The following is a 16426-nucleotide window of genomic DNA, read 5'->3' as shown; positions in this document are numbered from 1 at the left end:
TGATTCGGCTGGACTTGTGCTTTTACGATAATCGGAATGGCAAATGACGGGCGGCCCTGACAGTCTGACCCGGCGCCATGACACAACATCCAAGCAGATGCGACGATCAGGCTAAATTTCTGTATGTTGCTTTACTAAGTTGTGTCTTTTCAACATTTAGCTGTGAGTGTTATTGGCATTGCCCTTTAAAAAGAATTGACTGACTCCCTGCTGGTCGACTTCAGTAGCGCTATTTAACGACACATGCCCGGCGCTATGAACAATAGCGTTTACTTACTAGCCAGTGCTGTGTCACATTTCGCGCAAATAAAAAAAAATCTTTAGCAAAAGAAAAGTTGCATTCATTATGTACCTAGGCTATTTGGGCAAAAATGAACAACAAAGTCATGCATTCATTCATTCTTATTGTTGTTGTTGTTGTCCTTGTTTAACGTCTATTATATCGCTACACGTGGTCTCTTGGTGCTGTGTTACGCTTGGTTCAGATACGAGGCTAATGTCTCTCTAGGTGTTTAACTCTTGGTCGCTTGTGCCTGCGTGCTGCTGGAAGTGTTTCTAGGAGAGCACATCGAGTATGTGCGTGCTCTCGATGTACCAGGAGAGAGCTAAGTACATCTGCTTGTTGATTGTCTCGGAAAGGTCTTCTCTCATCCCTGCTATCCCTGCTTATAATATCGACGAACTTCTTATTATACATACGTCATTTGGATGAATACAGGTCACAGCAAAACAGAGTTTACAAATGTATTTATTCTATCGGCGCTTCGTTTTTGACTCACCGTTGCTACCTGGTAACTTGCCACTATTGTTTATATCAGTCGCAGGCAAATACGTTAATGAATGAAATACCTTTATTGTGCATTCATGCCCCGAGGGGCTAGGTACAGGTCGTCTAACTTAACACATGGAACATACAAGGATATAAATACAACAATACAAACTGTAAACATATAGAGTAGACAAATGTGTTATTAAATTAAGCTAGTCCAGTAGTGTCGACTTCTTCTCGCTTCTTTGTACATGTGTAAATGTATGAACAGACAGTATTTCTTATATAAGGATTATCCAAGCGTAATAAAAATATGAATTTGTCTGTTGTATTTAGATGTTCGAAATATGGGAATTTTTCTTTGATAAAGTTAAAAAGTACACTTCTTTCGCTATCGTATAATTTACAATCTAGGACGAAATGTTGCTCATCTTCTACTTGATTTAAATTACAATATTGACAAAGTCTATGTTGTAGAGGCGTGCGGTTGTGCCTTCCTGTTTCGACATGTAATCTGTGGTAGCTAACCCTGAGTTTAGTAGTGGCCACTCTGTGTTTGATGTTGCTAAATGGATAAATACTCTTCTTCTTTATACAATGTTTTAAACAGACGGTAAGTTCGGAGTTTGTTGCTGTAAGATTTATCTCTGTTATCGTTATTGAATGCATTCTTTTCAGGTCATTCGATCACCCCCTACGATGGAGTTTGCAATGCGAAGGTCAAAGTTGAACCAGTCACAGCTGTGACGCAGGGGGAAAGCTAAAGCCGCTCGAAATGGCGTGTTCTCAAAACGTAAGTACTTAACCGGTATTCCCACAACCACCAAGTGTTTTACAGTGATTTTCCTTCTTTATGAAACATAGCAGAGATTTATAACTTAATTAGTGCATTTAGGCTTAGGTATTGGGTTAGGAGTATTTCCAGGTGGTGGAAAACAACTGGTAAATTCATGCATCCACACATGTACAAAGAAGCGAGAAGAAGTTGACTCTACTGGATTAGCTTAGCTTATCACTTTCGTCTACCATGTATTTCTAAACCATGAACTGTATATATTTCACTGTTTATGTCACTTACATGTTAGTTAGGTTTATGTTAAACGAACTGTATCTAGCCCCTCGGGGCACGAATGTACAATGAAGGTCTTCATTCATTCATTCATTGTTACGGTGTGAATATGCGCCTGCCTACCCACTGACAGGAAGCTAGCGCTAGCCTGGCAATCTTCTACGGTCACAATTGGAATAAGGGGCCCCGCCGTGTAGGTTACGGATTTTTTTGCACTTTCAGGCGTGACCATTTCGTGGCCCGTGGGGCACTCTGTTGCTACGGGGATATTTTTGGGCACGGCCGGGCCCCGGCAAAGTTTTAACTCAGTGTTGAAATTAACCCGCGACCGAATAACAAGTAGGCACCGCCAGCTAATCGTGAGCACGATAACACCTCCTTGTACAAGATGTACTACACGATAACCCTCCGGTATCCGGCGGTCCACTGGGACCAGTTTATGGCTTCGGGCCCAGAGGTGGCTACATCGCCCACGGGCACCTGTGCAAATATGATCGTAGCATTAGGGGTCCAAGTCCCAGTCCCGGTCCAAGTCTTTTATTGAAAGCTGCTCTTTCAAACCGGTCTTTCTTAATCTCCAAGCAGATCTAACGGTTGCAAAGACCGTATCCAACTGGCAAAAGGAGTTTTTATTGCAGCCCGAGATCTGCAAGAAATCGGCTTCAACAAAGACTATTAACATCCAATTGTTACTTAATCAAACTTTGCTTGCCAAGTCGGTGTTAATAAATGTCCGACACGGGTGTGCGGCGCCAGACCGAGCTGTCACTACAACTACATGCACTACAACAGCCTCATTACACAGATGGGTACCTACTGGCTATACTTCATATGAATAATAAATGAAACAAATCTGATAAAAAATCTTCCGGCGTGCGTTAATGAAATAAGCTGGCTGGCAAAACTCTCTGTAGCGTAGAGATTCCGGGGGGCTCATGATGGTATTTTGAACTTGTCAGGCCGCCTAAAACTCAGTAGAAGCCATAGTACGTCGCCTCAGTCTGTTACCCGGACCTTAAAGGCACCCAGAGTATTTGATGAGGCTTGAAACTCGAATTAAAAAGAAAAAAAAAACACTCTCCGATTTCTAGTCATTTCTACACAAAGTAAGTTTCAATAACACTGTGCCATTACATATCAAGATTCAAGGAGCCAAGATGCGATGTCGCTGCGTAGAAAAGATCCTGACTGTCCATTTAAATTAGTGGTTCGACCAATGAGAGAGTGACTGCATGTCTGTCAAATATTTGCATTTTTTAAGTTTTTATTTTCTATTTTAACGTTTTGACGTAGGTGGGCGGGGCTAAGGATCGGTCTATTACACTAGGCGCATGAAACTATAGATATCACTGTGTAGCTTATTTTTGTGCCGCTTTTAAGCACTTTTAATATGACATTATAACGCAAATGTGGTAAACAGTGGCATTATATGTCAATTTCAAAAAGATTACAGTAACTAGATTGTTTCAGTTTTCAAGCCTCATAAAATGCTCTGGGTGCCTTTAAACCCCTTAGCTTTGTAATTCAATTCAAATGTACCGTCGGGGACAATATTGGACTTCGTCAAACATCAAACTAACTGGTTGCGCCATGTCGTTCTGGTCATACGTAGCGGATATGCTAGCCTAGAAAAGCGGTGAAAAAGTCCGCTTATCGGCTAGTGTCATCCTACTTCCGAACCGGGCCCCGGTAAAATGCAATTTAAAAAAATGCCGCGAGTGTGATTTGTGTACTATCTTTTTTATATACGAGGGGGTCAGAATAAAACGCATTTTGTACCACAGTAGGTTTATTACCTTCGCCGGGAATGTATGCATTCGCGGTAAGGTTATGTTATCGGTTACGCCAGCTGTAAAGTGGCCAGCTGTATGTATGTCGAGATCATAAGTCGAGAAAACTTTGACGGATCTTGCTGATTTTTGGTAGGTAAGTGGCGGTTGTGGGAACAAAGGTCAAGTTCGAAAATGGTTAACCTGGCGTTTTTCTAAAGTGCTCCAGTGGACTTTTTTTGTTAGTGTGTTTGTATGTAGACAACATAACTCGACGTATTGATGATGGATCTGCATGATTTTTGGTGGGTACGTAGAGATTGTGAAAACGAAGCTCAAGTTCAAAAATGGGTCACCTGGCATTTTCCTGCGGTACTGCAGTGGGCTGTTTATGTATGCGTATTTGTTTGTTGACAGGATAACTCGAGAAGCTGTTGATGGTTGTGCATGATATTTAGTGAATAGGTAGATTTATTAAAGGGGAAGGTCAAGTTCGATGATGGGCCTCCTAGCGGGTACTTTGGGTACTGCAGTGTAGCTTCAAAGTTTTAGGTCGAATTTTCTGCAAGTGCTACGGTCATGATTTTTGTGTGGTAGATAGTCCATGCCACATGAAGTAAGTTGTGCACGTTTGGGCCCTCTAGCGGCTTGTTTGGAGCTGCAGCGGGTGTTTTTAATTTATTTGTTTTGACCTTTGGACATGAATAACTAGACTTCTGGTCAACGGATCGTCTTGATTTATGGTATGTAGATAGCTCGAATAATGATTTACATAATTAAATATTCATTATGCAAATCAGGAGCTAATTTGCATAATAAGCAAGGAAAGTTTATAAAGCTGCTGCCTTTCAAAATAGGACTCTCAAACATGTGACATATATAGCTGAAAAAGAGAGAGGTATCGATAGATACCAATAATGCTAATAGCTACCTATTTTGCATAATTAATGAGAAAATACTAATTGAAAATACCACAATAGTAAATGATTGGAATTTCATTCTTGTATCATTAGGAAGCTAAGTAAAGGTGAACAATATCAGACAAAAATCATGCATGACAAGGCCTCATTAACATAATTTATGAGGAAATGTCTACAATTCCCTTTCAATTTCCTTTTTTTAAGTTTATTTATTCAGGTTAAATTGCACTGACAGGTGACCCAGTTTACCGGAGCAGGCTCCCTGTGAGACGTCCCTGGAGGACACATGTGATACTTTACTTGCCTGGTGCAGGGCTCTGTTTTGGGGTCAGGGAGGTCACAGCAGCCTTACGATCTAACGCTCTCCCTGTTGGAAGGTATAGGTTTGATAAAAACTGATTGATATGTCGACTATGAAAATATGGGCATAATTGAAGCAAATACATTGCCAACAAATTGCCTTATTTTCTGTAGTAAAGATAAAAGTTATGATACCAATTAAGCAAAAATATTCTTACAGTGATTATTTTTTATAAATCTTGGGAGAAGTCGTGTAGGTATAGGTATGGGTTTGTTTTAAACTTTGAAAGAGAATACTAGTAACTCAAGAAGGTGATGACGGATCGTCATGATTTGTAGGGATGTACATAGTTTGAGTGATGATTTACATGATCGTATAAGAATCATGCAAATCAGGATCTGTGATGTGAAAAAGTATACAAACCCTTGCATTCCATTGTAGTCAAACACGTGACATGTAACTGAGAAAGAGAGGAATATTGATAGATATCAATTATGCAAACGAATACCTAATTTGCATGATTTATGACAAAATACTATAATTCCAGAGTGGTAAATGATGGGATTTCATTCTTGTGGCGTTTGGGAGATAATCAAATGTGGACGTTATCAGACATAAATCATGATGGCCTCATTTTCATAATATATGAGGAAATGCTACAATGGCCCTCTTTTCTAAGATTTTACTTTAATGCTGTGTTTTGTGTAGAGAAAAGGATCACTTGAAATTCATGCAATGGAGGACCTTATTTACATACTGAGTGATAAGCATTCACTCGAAAAGGCTAACATCAGTCGGCGAAGGTATGAGGTCGTGGAACTCTAGTTTTTGTATGAAATGAGTTGAAATTTGGTACAAATGTAAAGGAACATGTCTTTGTGACAACGAAGTATATCAATGTGTTGTGAAGATTTTTATAAACGACTGAGTCGATTTCAAGATTAACACACCCCTCGAAGCTTGTTGGAGGCAACCAGCAGTAAAAGGGAAGTTCAATTAGCAGTAAAGTATGACCCATTTACAATTACTTAGGCGACTGAAACTGCACATGTATCAAAATGCATATCTCTATAAGCAACATGATTATTTTCATCTATGGACTCAAATCAGTTTGCATTTTTTCGTTCCTAGGGTGGAGTGAGGTATGAGTTGAATTCAGAGCGGGCATCTGGGTCCTGAATATGCGCTATGTTGATATATCGTTTTTGTAGACTATTTTCCATAAAGTTGGAGAATTAAAACAAGGCACACTTTTTAATCGTTTAATACATAATATCTGTGTCAAGTTGCGTTCCTCTTGATCAATGAAAATGTAGTCTACAAAATTCTTTAATCAGCACATTATGTCTTCGGCTATGAATTCAACTGACTGTAATATTAACCCTTACTCTCTCCTAGCAGCTGTAAAAGAGGAACTCTAAGAAGTTCAGAAATTAAAATGTGGCATGTCAGTTGAGGGATATGTATCATCATACAGATGTAAGTGTAAACGTAAACGGGTCATGTTTGAATTATCTCTGGTTCTTACGAACTTCCAAGGATGTGGTCAACTTAACGGCAACTCAGTCGCTCATAGAAATGTAAAAAAACAAATTGCGATACTTCAGTTCCTGTACATTTGTGCCAAATTTTAACTAATTTCATACAAAAATCAACCTGCTATGGTCCAAAAGGCGTTTAATTCTGAACCCCTCTCAGGCATTGCACTTTTCGTTTCCGCAAACAGTCCGTCCAGGTACCGGTTTTGTAATGTGATGTTACTCCCACCTGGAGCTCGGTGTCCCAATGGTGATCCAAAGTTTGGGCAGTGATTATTACAAACGTTCAGTAACCGCAAGTAACCCATCTTAATATTACAGCACCCATCGCTAAGTGTTAACCGTACACTGATAAGTGTGTTTGCAGTAAACATTGGTAGTGTTTGCTATGCGTTCCTGAGTGTTTAATTAATACTTAACCCTCACTGTCTTTAACCCTCATGCAGATTGCCTGCTGTATTCCAGCCCGGTATTCTTTGGCTGTCCTTCTTATGGGGGTCATGATTCACTTCTACACCCTGCGGTCAAACTTCAGTATCATGGTTGTGGCTATGGTGGAACATTCTTCGAATATTGAAGGCAACAGCTCCAGGGAGAACGAGTGTTCTGTAAATAAGACACAGAATACCAAGCATTCCACACACGAAAATTACACGGCAGAATTGTTAAATTTAAATCTTGACAACGAGACGGGATTCGTTTGGCATGCAAACAGTACAGAGAATAAAAGTCAGGTTAGACATTTTCTTTTATTACTGGCGTCATTTTTGCGTCAATGCGGTCATCAGTAACACAAGAAATCTAGTATAGGCAGACTTTAATATAAAAAATACCTTTTTTGGTTGAATTATTGGTTAGTATGGTATTACGGGCATTTCCCATTTATACAGTTTTAGCCAATAAAATCACATCAATAACGTCAAAGTTACGTCATATTATGTCATGGCGACACTACAATTACTTTTAATATTTACATTTATATAACCCCCCCCCCCCCCCCGCAAATTTGGTGATCGTACAACATGCCGTTTTGGAAGTTACGAGGGGAGATGAACGCCCGGTCTAGATAGGACTAAAGATGGAAAACAGCGTGTTTAGTATATGATTGTCGGAAATCTGCCTTTAGTGGACCAAGTATAAATTTTGTTAAATCTTCAAATAGAATAAGAGCGATTTCAACAAAACTCGATGACCTGTCGCCCATGTTTATAGTTGGAACACATGTAAAATACTTTGAGTTTAGCTTCATCGAAAATGGGTTATGCAAATTATAGTATAGTTAACGTCAATCCCTTTAGTTAACGTTAATCCCTTATAAGCAAGTAATCACTTTAATCTTTGCCTCCCTTTCTCTCTCCTCTATCTTTGAAAAATATTGAAAGCACTGACATCATTACCATTCTTATTACAGTCATCAGGAAATGATGCCCCTTTATCTTATCACAGTGACGAAAACCAAGTCTCTCTTTTTTGCAGGATAAATTTTCCTGGGACCCCGTTACTCAAGGCCGCATCATCGGCGCCTACTCGTACGGGGCTGTGTTCAGTCAGGTGCCGGGAGGATTCCTGGAGGCCAGGTTTGGTGGGAAGAAAGTTCTCGGTCTGAGTATGATGCTTGCCTCCGTTCTGACTCTGCTGACGCCCGCGGCTGCTTTCGCTGGAGAATGGTGGCTGTTTGCCGTTCGGGTGGTTGTCGGCTTTGCACAGGTGATATTTATGTGAATATCAGGCTCCATTATTATTTGCCTTGCGACCTAAAATCCAACACACCCTTTTATATGTTGGGGATGGTAACCGATAGGGCAGTACCGCAGCTCATAGGTAGCTTAGAAGAAAGCCACACCTCCGATAGAAAATTTACCAAGCACCTTTGGACAGTACTATATACGATAAAATCATTTAAATTCATGGGGACTTGAGAGTAGACGGACTTGAGAATAAATTGGCGTTAATTATCTTGTCAAGTAATATTGAGGAGTAATTTTCTTTTTATAGATGTTTGATACGTTGATGGCGATTGTTTATGCTTCCTATCATTACTAAGTGCACCTATTAATGGGCTTATAGATATTAATTTGTAAGTAATGAAATTTTTAAAAAGCCCTCTCTCTCTCTCATCAAATAATATGTCGGACTCCGAACAAATGGTCAGCATATTGAGATAATTGACCAGTAAAAATGCGGTCAGTATGAGAAAATAATGTGACGTAAATCGAGCCTTCTGATTGTTCGACGGAATCTGGCTATATGATAAGACATTCTTATAAGTGTACATTGGTTTTTGATTCAGTTTGAACACTGCGTGTCCAATTACCTCTTTACGTGGGCTTCATACGCGAATGCGTTGCACGTGAGTGTGACCACAAGGGAAAATGTGCCGATAATTGGCCATTTTTTGTCACGAACAGGCGCGGCCCAATGAAATAACCGCACAGCTTCGCGATATGAATGTATGGTCACTGCGGAAACTGTAAACAGACAAAACCTTTTTAGTTGAAAATCATGGGTTTTAGGAAATGGTCAATCCCTTCAAAATGTTGATACGGAGCATACCTTTTTTCATGGGGGGAGGAGATATAAGTTTTGCCTTTCTTGTTGGTATACTTTCGAACATATACATTCTTTGCAGGGCGTGGTATACCCAAGTACGTTTGGCGTCTTGTCAAGATGGGCCCCGCCCTCGGAGAGAGGTCGTCTTCTGGCAATTGTCTTTGTCGGTGAGTTTTCAGACACGGATAGGAACAGATTCAGAGACATTTTAGATCTATATGCATGTTTGCCTTGTTTTGTGTCTGTAGTTATTTGAATATTGTACATTGACAAGTTGGGAGGCGGAAGATATTGTAATCGGAGATTGGCAAGATGGGAAATTTTGCTTTATCCGGGTCCAAACTTTGTCCCAAGGATAAGAAGGTTGTCCCGGACCCAAAGTTGCACAGGCAGAAAAAATAGAATTAGCGTGAAATTCACGGTAAAGAACATCAAGAAAATGTTAGTTTAGGACATGCCTCATCGAAATAGGCCATGTGTGCAGAGGCACAAATATAGAAACGAAAAAAACCTTCATCGAGACAATGAACTAGTCTAAGTGTTCGGCGACCTCATACTTCCATAAAGTGTTTTGAGCTTTTGTAAATTCTATGTAAATGACTTATACATTTACATAGCTTATACATGCTGATGTTCAACTACCACTCACTTGCGCATGTCATAAGTATAAAGAAATTCACAATTTTATTGGCCGATATCGAGTCCAAGTTTCCACCACAATATCATTAACTTGTGACATGCGTATATATTGACGAATTTCACCGATTTGAAAAATATCTCCCCACCGAAGATGACTGCTGTCTATTGGGGACACCATTGTTAAGCTATAACCGCTTACGGCTTCTTCCGCCTCCGTGCTCAGATCACGCGCGCTCGCGCCAGATTGTACTCTCACGAGAGCAGATTCAAAATGGCGCCGGAGTTTGGAGAGGGGTCTATTCCTATTGTTTATCACTGTGCGATTTTGGCATTGTTAAAATAATTATGCCAGTGAGTTAATCATTAACATGTTTGTTATCTGTTCATGTTACACCAGCCATAAATCGCAAGCGTTACATTTATTGAAGTCTAGTTATGGGAAACAATATAATTATAGCATTTCCTCATTAATTATGCAAATCAAGTCCTTATTTGTGTAATATATATCTAACTGTGTACATCTCTGCCTAAGCTACCTGCGTGCCTATAGTATGATGGAGATCCGTCTTTCCTTTCTTTAGTTAATCTCAGTTTCAAAATTAAATGGTAGGAGGGCCAAGCCTGCCCCACTTTGTCCTGGCGTTAAAAGCTATCTGCCACCTAAATGTCAAGACCACAACATGTTTTTGTCATCAGACTCTACAATCACGCTAGATATGAAAGGAATCCATCTAGCCGGTCTCGAGCTATCTTGTTCACCAACAGGTCTAGACACACAAAAAAACTACTGAAAATATAACCTCCAGGACATTTCATTGAGGTAATAAAAATACTAAATCTTACAATATTTCATTAAGAAGTCTAAAATCCTCCTTTCAACTCCTACACTATAACTATATCTCAATGTACTGGCATTACTACGTCTTCATGTCATGTACACAAATGAAAATATCAAGCTTAAGGTCATACATAAACAAAGCAACGTTGTTGTATCTTACTTTGTTATTTTATATGAAATAAATATGAAAAGGTCCCAAAAGTGATTTATATGTAATTGACTTTTTTCTTATCTTTATTTCCTGTACCTAGGTGAGACCTTGGGGGTCTTTGTGGGTTTTTCATTGACAGCAAAACTCATCACGAAGTTTGGTTGGGCAGTTACCCTGTACATCACAGGTATGTATATAATCATTTGAAGCTACAGCAATGGTGTGAAAATTGTATCTTTTATTCTATTATTATGATTAGCTACTTCAATGAAGGAGGACATCGAACCCTTACAAACACACGGCAAAAATATTAGTTTCAGCTTTCAGAGATTCCGTATTGCAGCCCGATTGATGAATGGGACATGATACAATATTATCCTATAGCCAGATGATGTAAAGAACAGAAGTCCCCATTTCTTATCGGTTATGACGCCCTAGAAGTGCCACAAATTGTGAATGATAAATCACAGGTGGTCATTTATTGCAATAAAAGACCCGTTCCCCCTTTCCCCCTTTCTATTATGTAGGCGGGAACATCGATAAAACTTTTCCTTGCTCAAACAAATCTTTACCGTGTTAAAACCAAAACAATAAACCAAATATTTCTACAATACATTAAAAAAATGTTAATCATTTCAATTGAAGTCTAATGTAAACGGAACGACTGAAAGCATAATTTTTTCACATTTATTTAAATGTATAAGAATAGAACCTCTGTTTATTCAATTGGTCAGTTTGGATTGGCTATAGGATAATAACGTTAATGACCCGCCTGTTCCTCAGTGTATATGGTGTCAAACGCCTGGTCAGTTGCTATAACCACCTCATAAGTCCAATTCGTTCGCGTTGCTCTCCCATTGGTTTTATTCGGTGGTTATAGCAAATGAGCAGGCGTTATGACACCACATACACCTCGGGCGGGTTATTAACCTTAATCCATGCCTTCGGCGGGTCGCGGACAACCCAATGGATTAAATCAAGTGAAATTCACAAATTTTCACTGTTTCTGCTGCAGGGGTAGCTGGCCTGGCGTTTTGCTGTGTGTGGTGTCTCCTGGCGTTTGACTCGCCTGCCGTTCATCCGAGAATAAGTGAAACCGAAAAGAAATACATCGAGTGCAATTTAGAGAGAACGACGAAGGTGGGTCATGAATGGATAAAGAATGTGTTTTCAAGTTGAATAATAGTTTTTTTTTTTTCTCACTTTGTTTACATGAACAATGATGTCACAAAAGGATGTTTATGTTTATATTTGAGTGTGTGTGTGTGTTTGTGTGTGTGTGTGTGTGTGTGTGTGTGTGTATATGTGTATGTGTGTTTATGTGTACTTCTGTGTGCTTGTGTTTGTATTTCTGAGTGTACGTTGTATATGGACATGTGCCCCAATGGTGATGTTGCTTCATTATAATCTTCTAATCTTTAAGAAATACGGTCACTTTTTTAAGAGGTTGAGAGGTAATTCTAGATTTTAGTGTGTATTTGATTCAGAATGTCCTCTGACAACACGGACGAACTTTCAAGTGAAGGTTAGGATGTCAAATGACCCAAAACTACCAACCCAAAAAAATAGAAACACATGAAATCGTGGTCTAACAATATTTGACTATTACAATTGAAATGCTACCAAAGTCCTTTGCATCATCACTGAAATACCAAGAATAATCAATATCTGTATATATGTATGCATATACTTGCGTTGCCTACGTATTACGTGCTTGTTTAAACCAAAAATGAAATGCTTGCAATGTTTAAGAAGCAAACACAAAGATTTATCTCATGTATGTATGGGGTCAACTCCTTGTCTTCATTGCCTATAGGACAGGAAAATTCCGTGGTGTAAACTGTTTTCATCGCCACACCTGTGGGTACTGATCTATATCCACTGTGCGGACGGTTGGGACTTTTTCATGATGCTCACATGTCTGCCCTTGTATATGGATACGATACTCAACTTCAATATAGACACGGTAGGTATTTCAATAGATTCGTGTTGTTGTCAGATCACCCTCTCCAGTTTGATTAAACATCCATTTTACCGAGGTAAAAAAGATCTCCCAAGTTCCAAGGTCTTTGAGCTGTTCAGACTGGTCATAAAGTCATACTGTAGTCTTCATCAGGTCTACATGACCATCCACTTACACCTTACAGACATTTAACGCCATCAATTGGTCAAAGGATAAGGGTGTTAAAAACTCTTCAGAATGCACACAAACAAAATTAGACATGTCTACAACCATTGTTGTGGTTTCAATGACATATGTTGTGACTTCTTACTCTTAGCAAGTTACAAGTTATGTTTGATGATATTTTGTCTCAGTAATAAGTCTTGAAGTCGTGAAAATGTCATTTAATAAGGTAAATGTAAGGCATTGTATCACCGCGTTAGCTTATACCAAGGAGGTTAAAACCTCCTTGCTTATACATCAAAAAGCTATTTCACAGTTCAAAGTGCGCATGTGCAGTTGTGGTGCATTGTGGTCTGGCCTTAGTTACACAGTCTCTCGCTTTTCAAGGACTTATTTGGCCACCCCCTATCACCTTTATCAGGAGCCTTTATCACTATTATATAATAAGAATCAGTCCAAGTCACTTTGGAAAGTAGTTATCACAGACCCCAACACCATGCAACAAACAGTTCTCAGTCCAATTATTGGTCCCTGTTAGCCCTTGAGATGCATAAATTAACATGATTATGATGTTTCCAATTCTCCTAAATTTGAGGTGTTGGTCATCGGCTTCTCTTGGCCTAAGACCTGGCACAAACCTTAAGGAAGTGAAGGAAATCTAGTCCTTGATTGAGGATAGGGTGCAGTAGGTTGGCAGTAGATAGCGCTTTCATGCTTGGTTCGAGTGGGAGCGAGATAAGTTCTCTTGGCCTGGACTGTGGAAGGGCAGTTATAAGCTTGAATGGTCAGGCGACATAGTGGCCTAAAGTCAACAGTGATGGGTATAGACAAAGAACTACCGGGATCCAGAATATTTCACCTTGCACCACAATACACTCCGACTGTACACGCGCGCAGGAAAAGTGAAATGATTTTTGGAAATGTAACATAGCTGTATGAAGTTGGAGGACTGTGATATTTGACCAACTCCATTAATGATTATACAGAATGGTGCCTTGTCTGCTATGCCGTATCTGGCTCTCATGGCATCAAGGATCCTGTCTAGTCTCATCATCGATCCTGTCATCGAGCGATCGGGTTTTAAGAAGGTCAACATAAGGAAGTCATGCATACTAGGTAAGAAATTATCGACGTTTAGTTTGTCTTGCCAAGACATGTCATAGTTCAAGAATGTTTCTAACAGTTCTTACAGAGTTTTCGTCAGGTGATTTGTCTCATGCACTTGTGGATAACCTTGCTCCAAATGTCTGAGGAAGACTAAAGATTTTTCAGTAAACACACAAAGCTTCCATTCTATACCAGCACACTGACACAGTGCATCCGCGATGTCATATAGACAAAGAATGGATAGATGCTTTGATCATTTACCTTTGACCACATTGCATCCCGGATGCACAAGTGTACATATATTATATAGCACTGGTAACTTGCGTATTGCCATCATGCCTTTTCAACTTATGCTGTTGTTTCCAAATAAAGAATGACTATCTTTTTTAACTAAAACCCGAATCATCAACTTGTTTATTACGGATGACAAACGACATTCCATCGTATTACGTTCTAGCTTTGGTCGGCGTTGCCGCCTGCCTTGTGGCTGTTGGTCACGTGCGCTGTGATTCGACAGCAGCCATAGCCATTTTGTGTCTGGCCACAATTATGCAAGGTGTGATGGCACCAGGGTTTTATCCAAGCTTCGCAGAACTCACACTGGGCTTCTCTGGAGTGGCGTTTGGAATCAGCAACACTATAGCAAACTGTGGAGGATTCATTGCGCCTCTGATGGTGGGAATTCTCACAGATGAAAACGTAAGTGTGGGTGAAGGGCACCATATTTTTATTCAAAATCTTTTCCGTGTGATAACAACATGCTAGGGAGCATTTCAAACACACTAAGTAAATTTTCGGAAAGCAGCTGTTTCACAACAGTATGACTTGTAAAACCCTAGTGGTGTATACTTCAATACATTTTCGATGACAGTTCAATACATATTTCTCTGAAACGTCTCTGAAAAGTCCAGTTACCGTAGAATCTTAAAATTGCATATTCACATATATCAATGAGAATCTTTTCATAAATGCATTTTGAATTGTTCCTGTTTTGCAGCTTATTGACTCCCTTTTTAGTTTTTCAATGTCTAATAAGTGTAAAAACTAATGAATCTTCTACATTGTCTAATTGTCTAGAAATAATGGGCATGGGCCTTGAGCTTTGACATTTACACACAATGATAAACGACTGCATGTACGCACTTGATAGCGAGAAATGGCTTGATGTCGTGATATCTTCCATACCGATTGTCTTGCTTTTCAAATAGTGGGTGAACTATACTAAGTCATTTAATCCCTAAGAAGTGTGTTGTCATGTAGCTTTCGTTCTATTAGTGTATTGGGAATAAAATCATCATATTTCACTACTGACAGCAAACAGTGGAAGCCTGGCAGAAAGTCTTCTACATCAGCGCCGCCATTTCTGTTTCCGGATCCGTCATGGCGTTGGCGTTCCTCCGGACTGATCCGGTTTCCTGGGCGCAGGACCCGGATGAAGACGATCTGTCCCAGTCAGCTGTAGAAATGGACAAGATGGTAGTTGACAATTACGTGACGTCAGTGTGAACTAAAACGATCGCGATGACAGATAGTACTTACATGTTGTTATTTATGCGTTCGCCGTCATGCTGGTGTTCAATCTGCATTTCAGTGACTGAAGAAAATACTCTCTTACCAATTGATTCATATAGCCGGTAGCTCTTGTTGCTATGGAACTCCTGTTGCAATGACACGCGATACATTGGGGAAGACAATGACACTGTCTTATTCTGACGATATATAGGTCATGATGTAGAATACCAATAACTAAAAGGGAAACATATCTTATTCTATATGATATCCACTATTGTATATGATATGGGCAACTTCTGCCTGAGGTTTCTAGAGTTCTGCTGAATCTAGATATTGAAAACCTTTAATGATCATTGATTCATTTGGTCAACCGACTTGAAAAAAGTAAGTTTTGCTCATTTAGTTGTTTTTTAAAAGTCTATAGTGTCGCCAGTTTTATATGAATATACAGCAAATGGCTAGGGAAACGTCATAAATAAAACACTTGGTTGTGAAAAAAATAGTTTTGATATTTAGTGACTTACCAGTCTTAGGAAACTATTTGCGGTTCGTCATTTGTGGTTTGATTAAACTCATTTTGAAAACGTAAAAGAGTCAATTGTATTCATATTGAGTCGTTTGTGTTTAGATTAGGAATTAGTATTAGATGACTGTCGTGACAATCGAAGCAAAACTTAACTTTGCTGTTGATGTTGGGTAAGTGTCGCTATAAACTTAACACGTGTGTCTGCGGCTGTATACATGTAACACAAAACATTGCATTCCTTCTAGGTACTAACGAGGTGCTGTTGCGTTCTTCATTTGACAATAGCCTTGGCACCAAGGAAGAAAAATACAGATATCATAAATGGAAATGAAAATGCGACATATAAAACTAGAGTTTCACGACCTTATTCCTTCGTCAAATGATATTTTCGAAAAATATGATACATATGTTTCTAATTCATAATGCAAATAAGTTAACGTTTGCATAAGTCATATCAGTTGGTTCATATAATAATGTTCTCTACCCAAAATAAATACATTTTATATAATTGTGTTACGTTTTTGTTTGACAGTTTATCTTAGCAACTAGGGATATGGTAGTACCTCATCATACATTGTAAATGAAGCCCCGGCTTGCATGATCTGTGTCTAT

The 16426-nt window shown here is 39.3% G+C and overlaps 1 protein-coding gene across 2 annotated transcripts; it reads left to right on the top strand.

Moving 5' to 3' along the window:
* The first annotated feature begins 1442 nt into the window (after positions 1 to 1442).
* LOC136421945 (sialin-like) lies at positions 1443 to 15879 on the top strand. 2 transcript variants are annotated; one of them, XM_066409533.1, is made up of 10 exons: positions 1443 to 1562; positions 6813 to 7100; positions 7843 to 8073; positions 8996 to 9083; positions 10645 to 10731; positions 11560 to 11684; positions 12361 to 12510; positions 13656 to 13785; positions 14234 to 14475; positions 15091 to 15879. In XM_066409533.1, the coding sequence occupies exons 1-10, from the start codon at positions 1545 to 1547 to the stop codon at positions 15280 to 15282; spliced, it is 1551 nt and encodes a 516-aa protein (XP_066265630.1). In that variant the 5' UTR covers positions 1443 to 1544; the 3' UTR covers positions 15283 to 15879. The 2 variants fall into 2 exon arrangements, with proteins under 2 accessions (XP_066265630.1, XP_066265631.1); XM_066409534.1 differs by lacking the exon at positions 6813 to 7100 and having other exon boundaries at positions 1456 to 1562.
* Positions 15880 to 16426: the final 547 nt, after the last annotated feature.

This window comes from Branchiostoma lanceolatum, chromosome 16, assembly GCF_035083965.1.
Source record: "Branchiostoma lanceolatum isolate klBraLanc5 chromosome 16, klBraLanc5.hap2, whole genome shotgun sequence".
NCBI classification, from domain to species: domain Eukaryota; kingdom Metazoa; phylum Chordata; class Leptocardii; order Amphioxiformes; family Branchiostomatidae; genus Branchiostoma; species Branchiostoma lanceolatum.
Note: the sequence above shows the minus strand (reverse complement) of the source record. Positions and strands in the feature narration are given on the sequence as shown.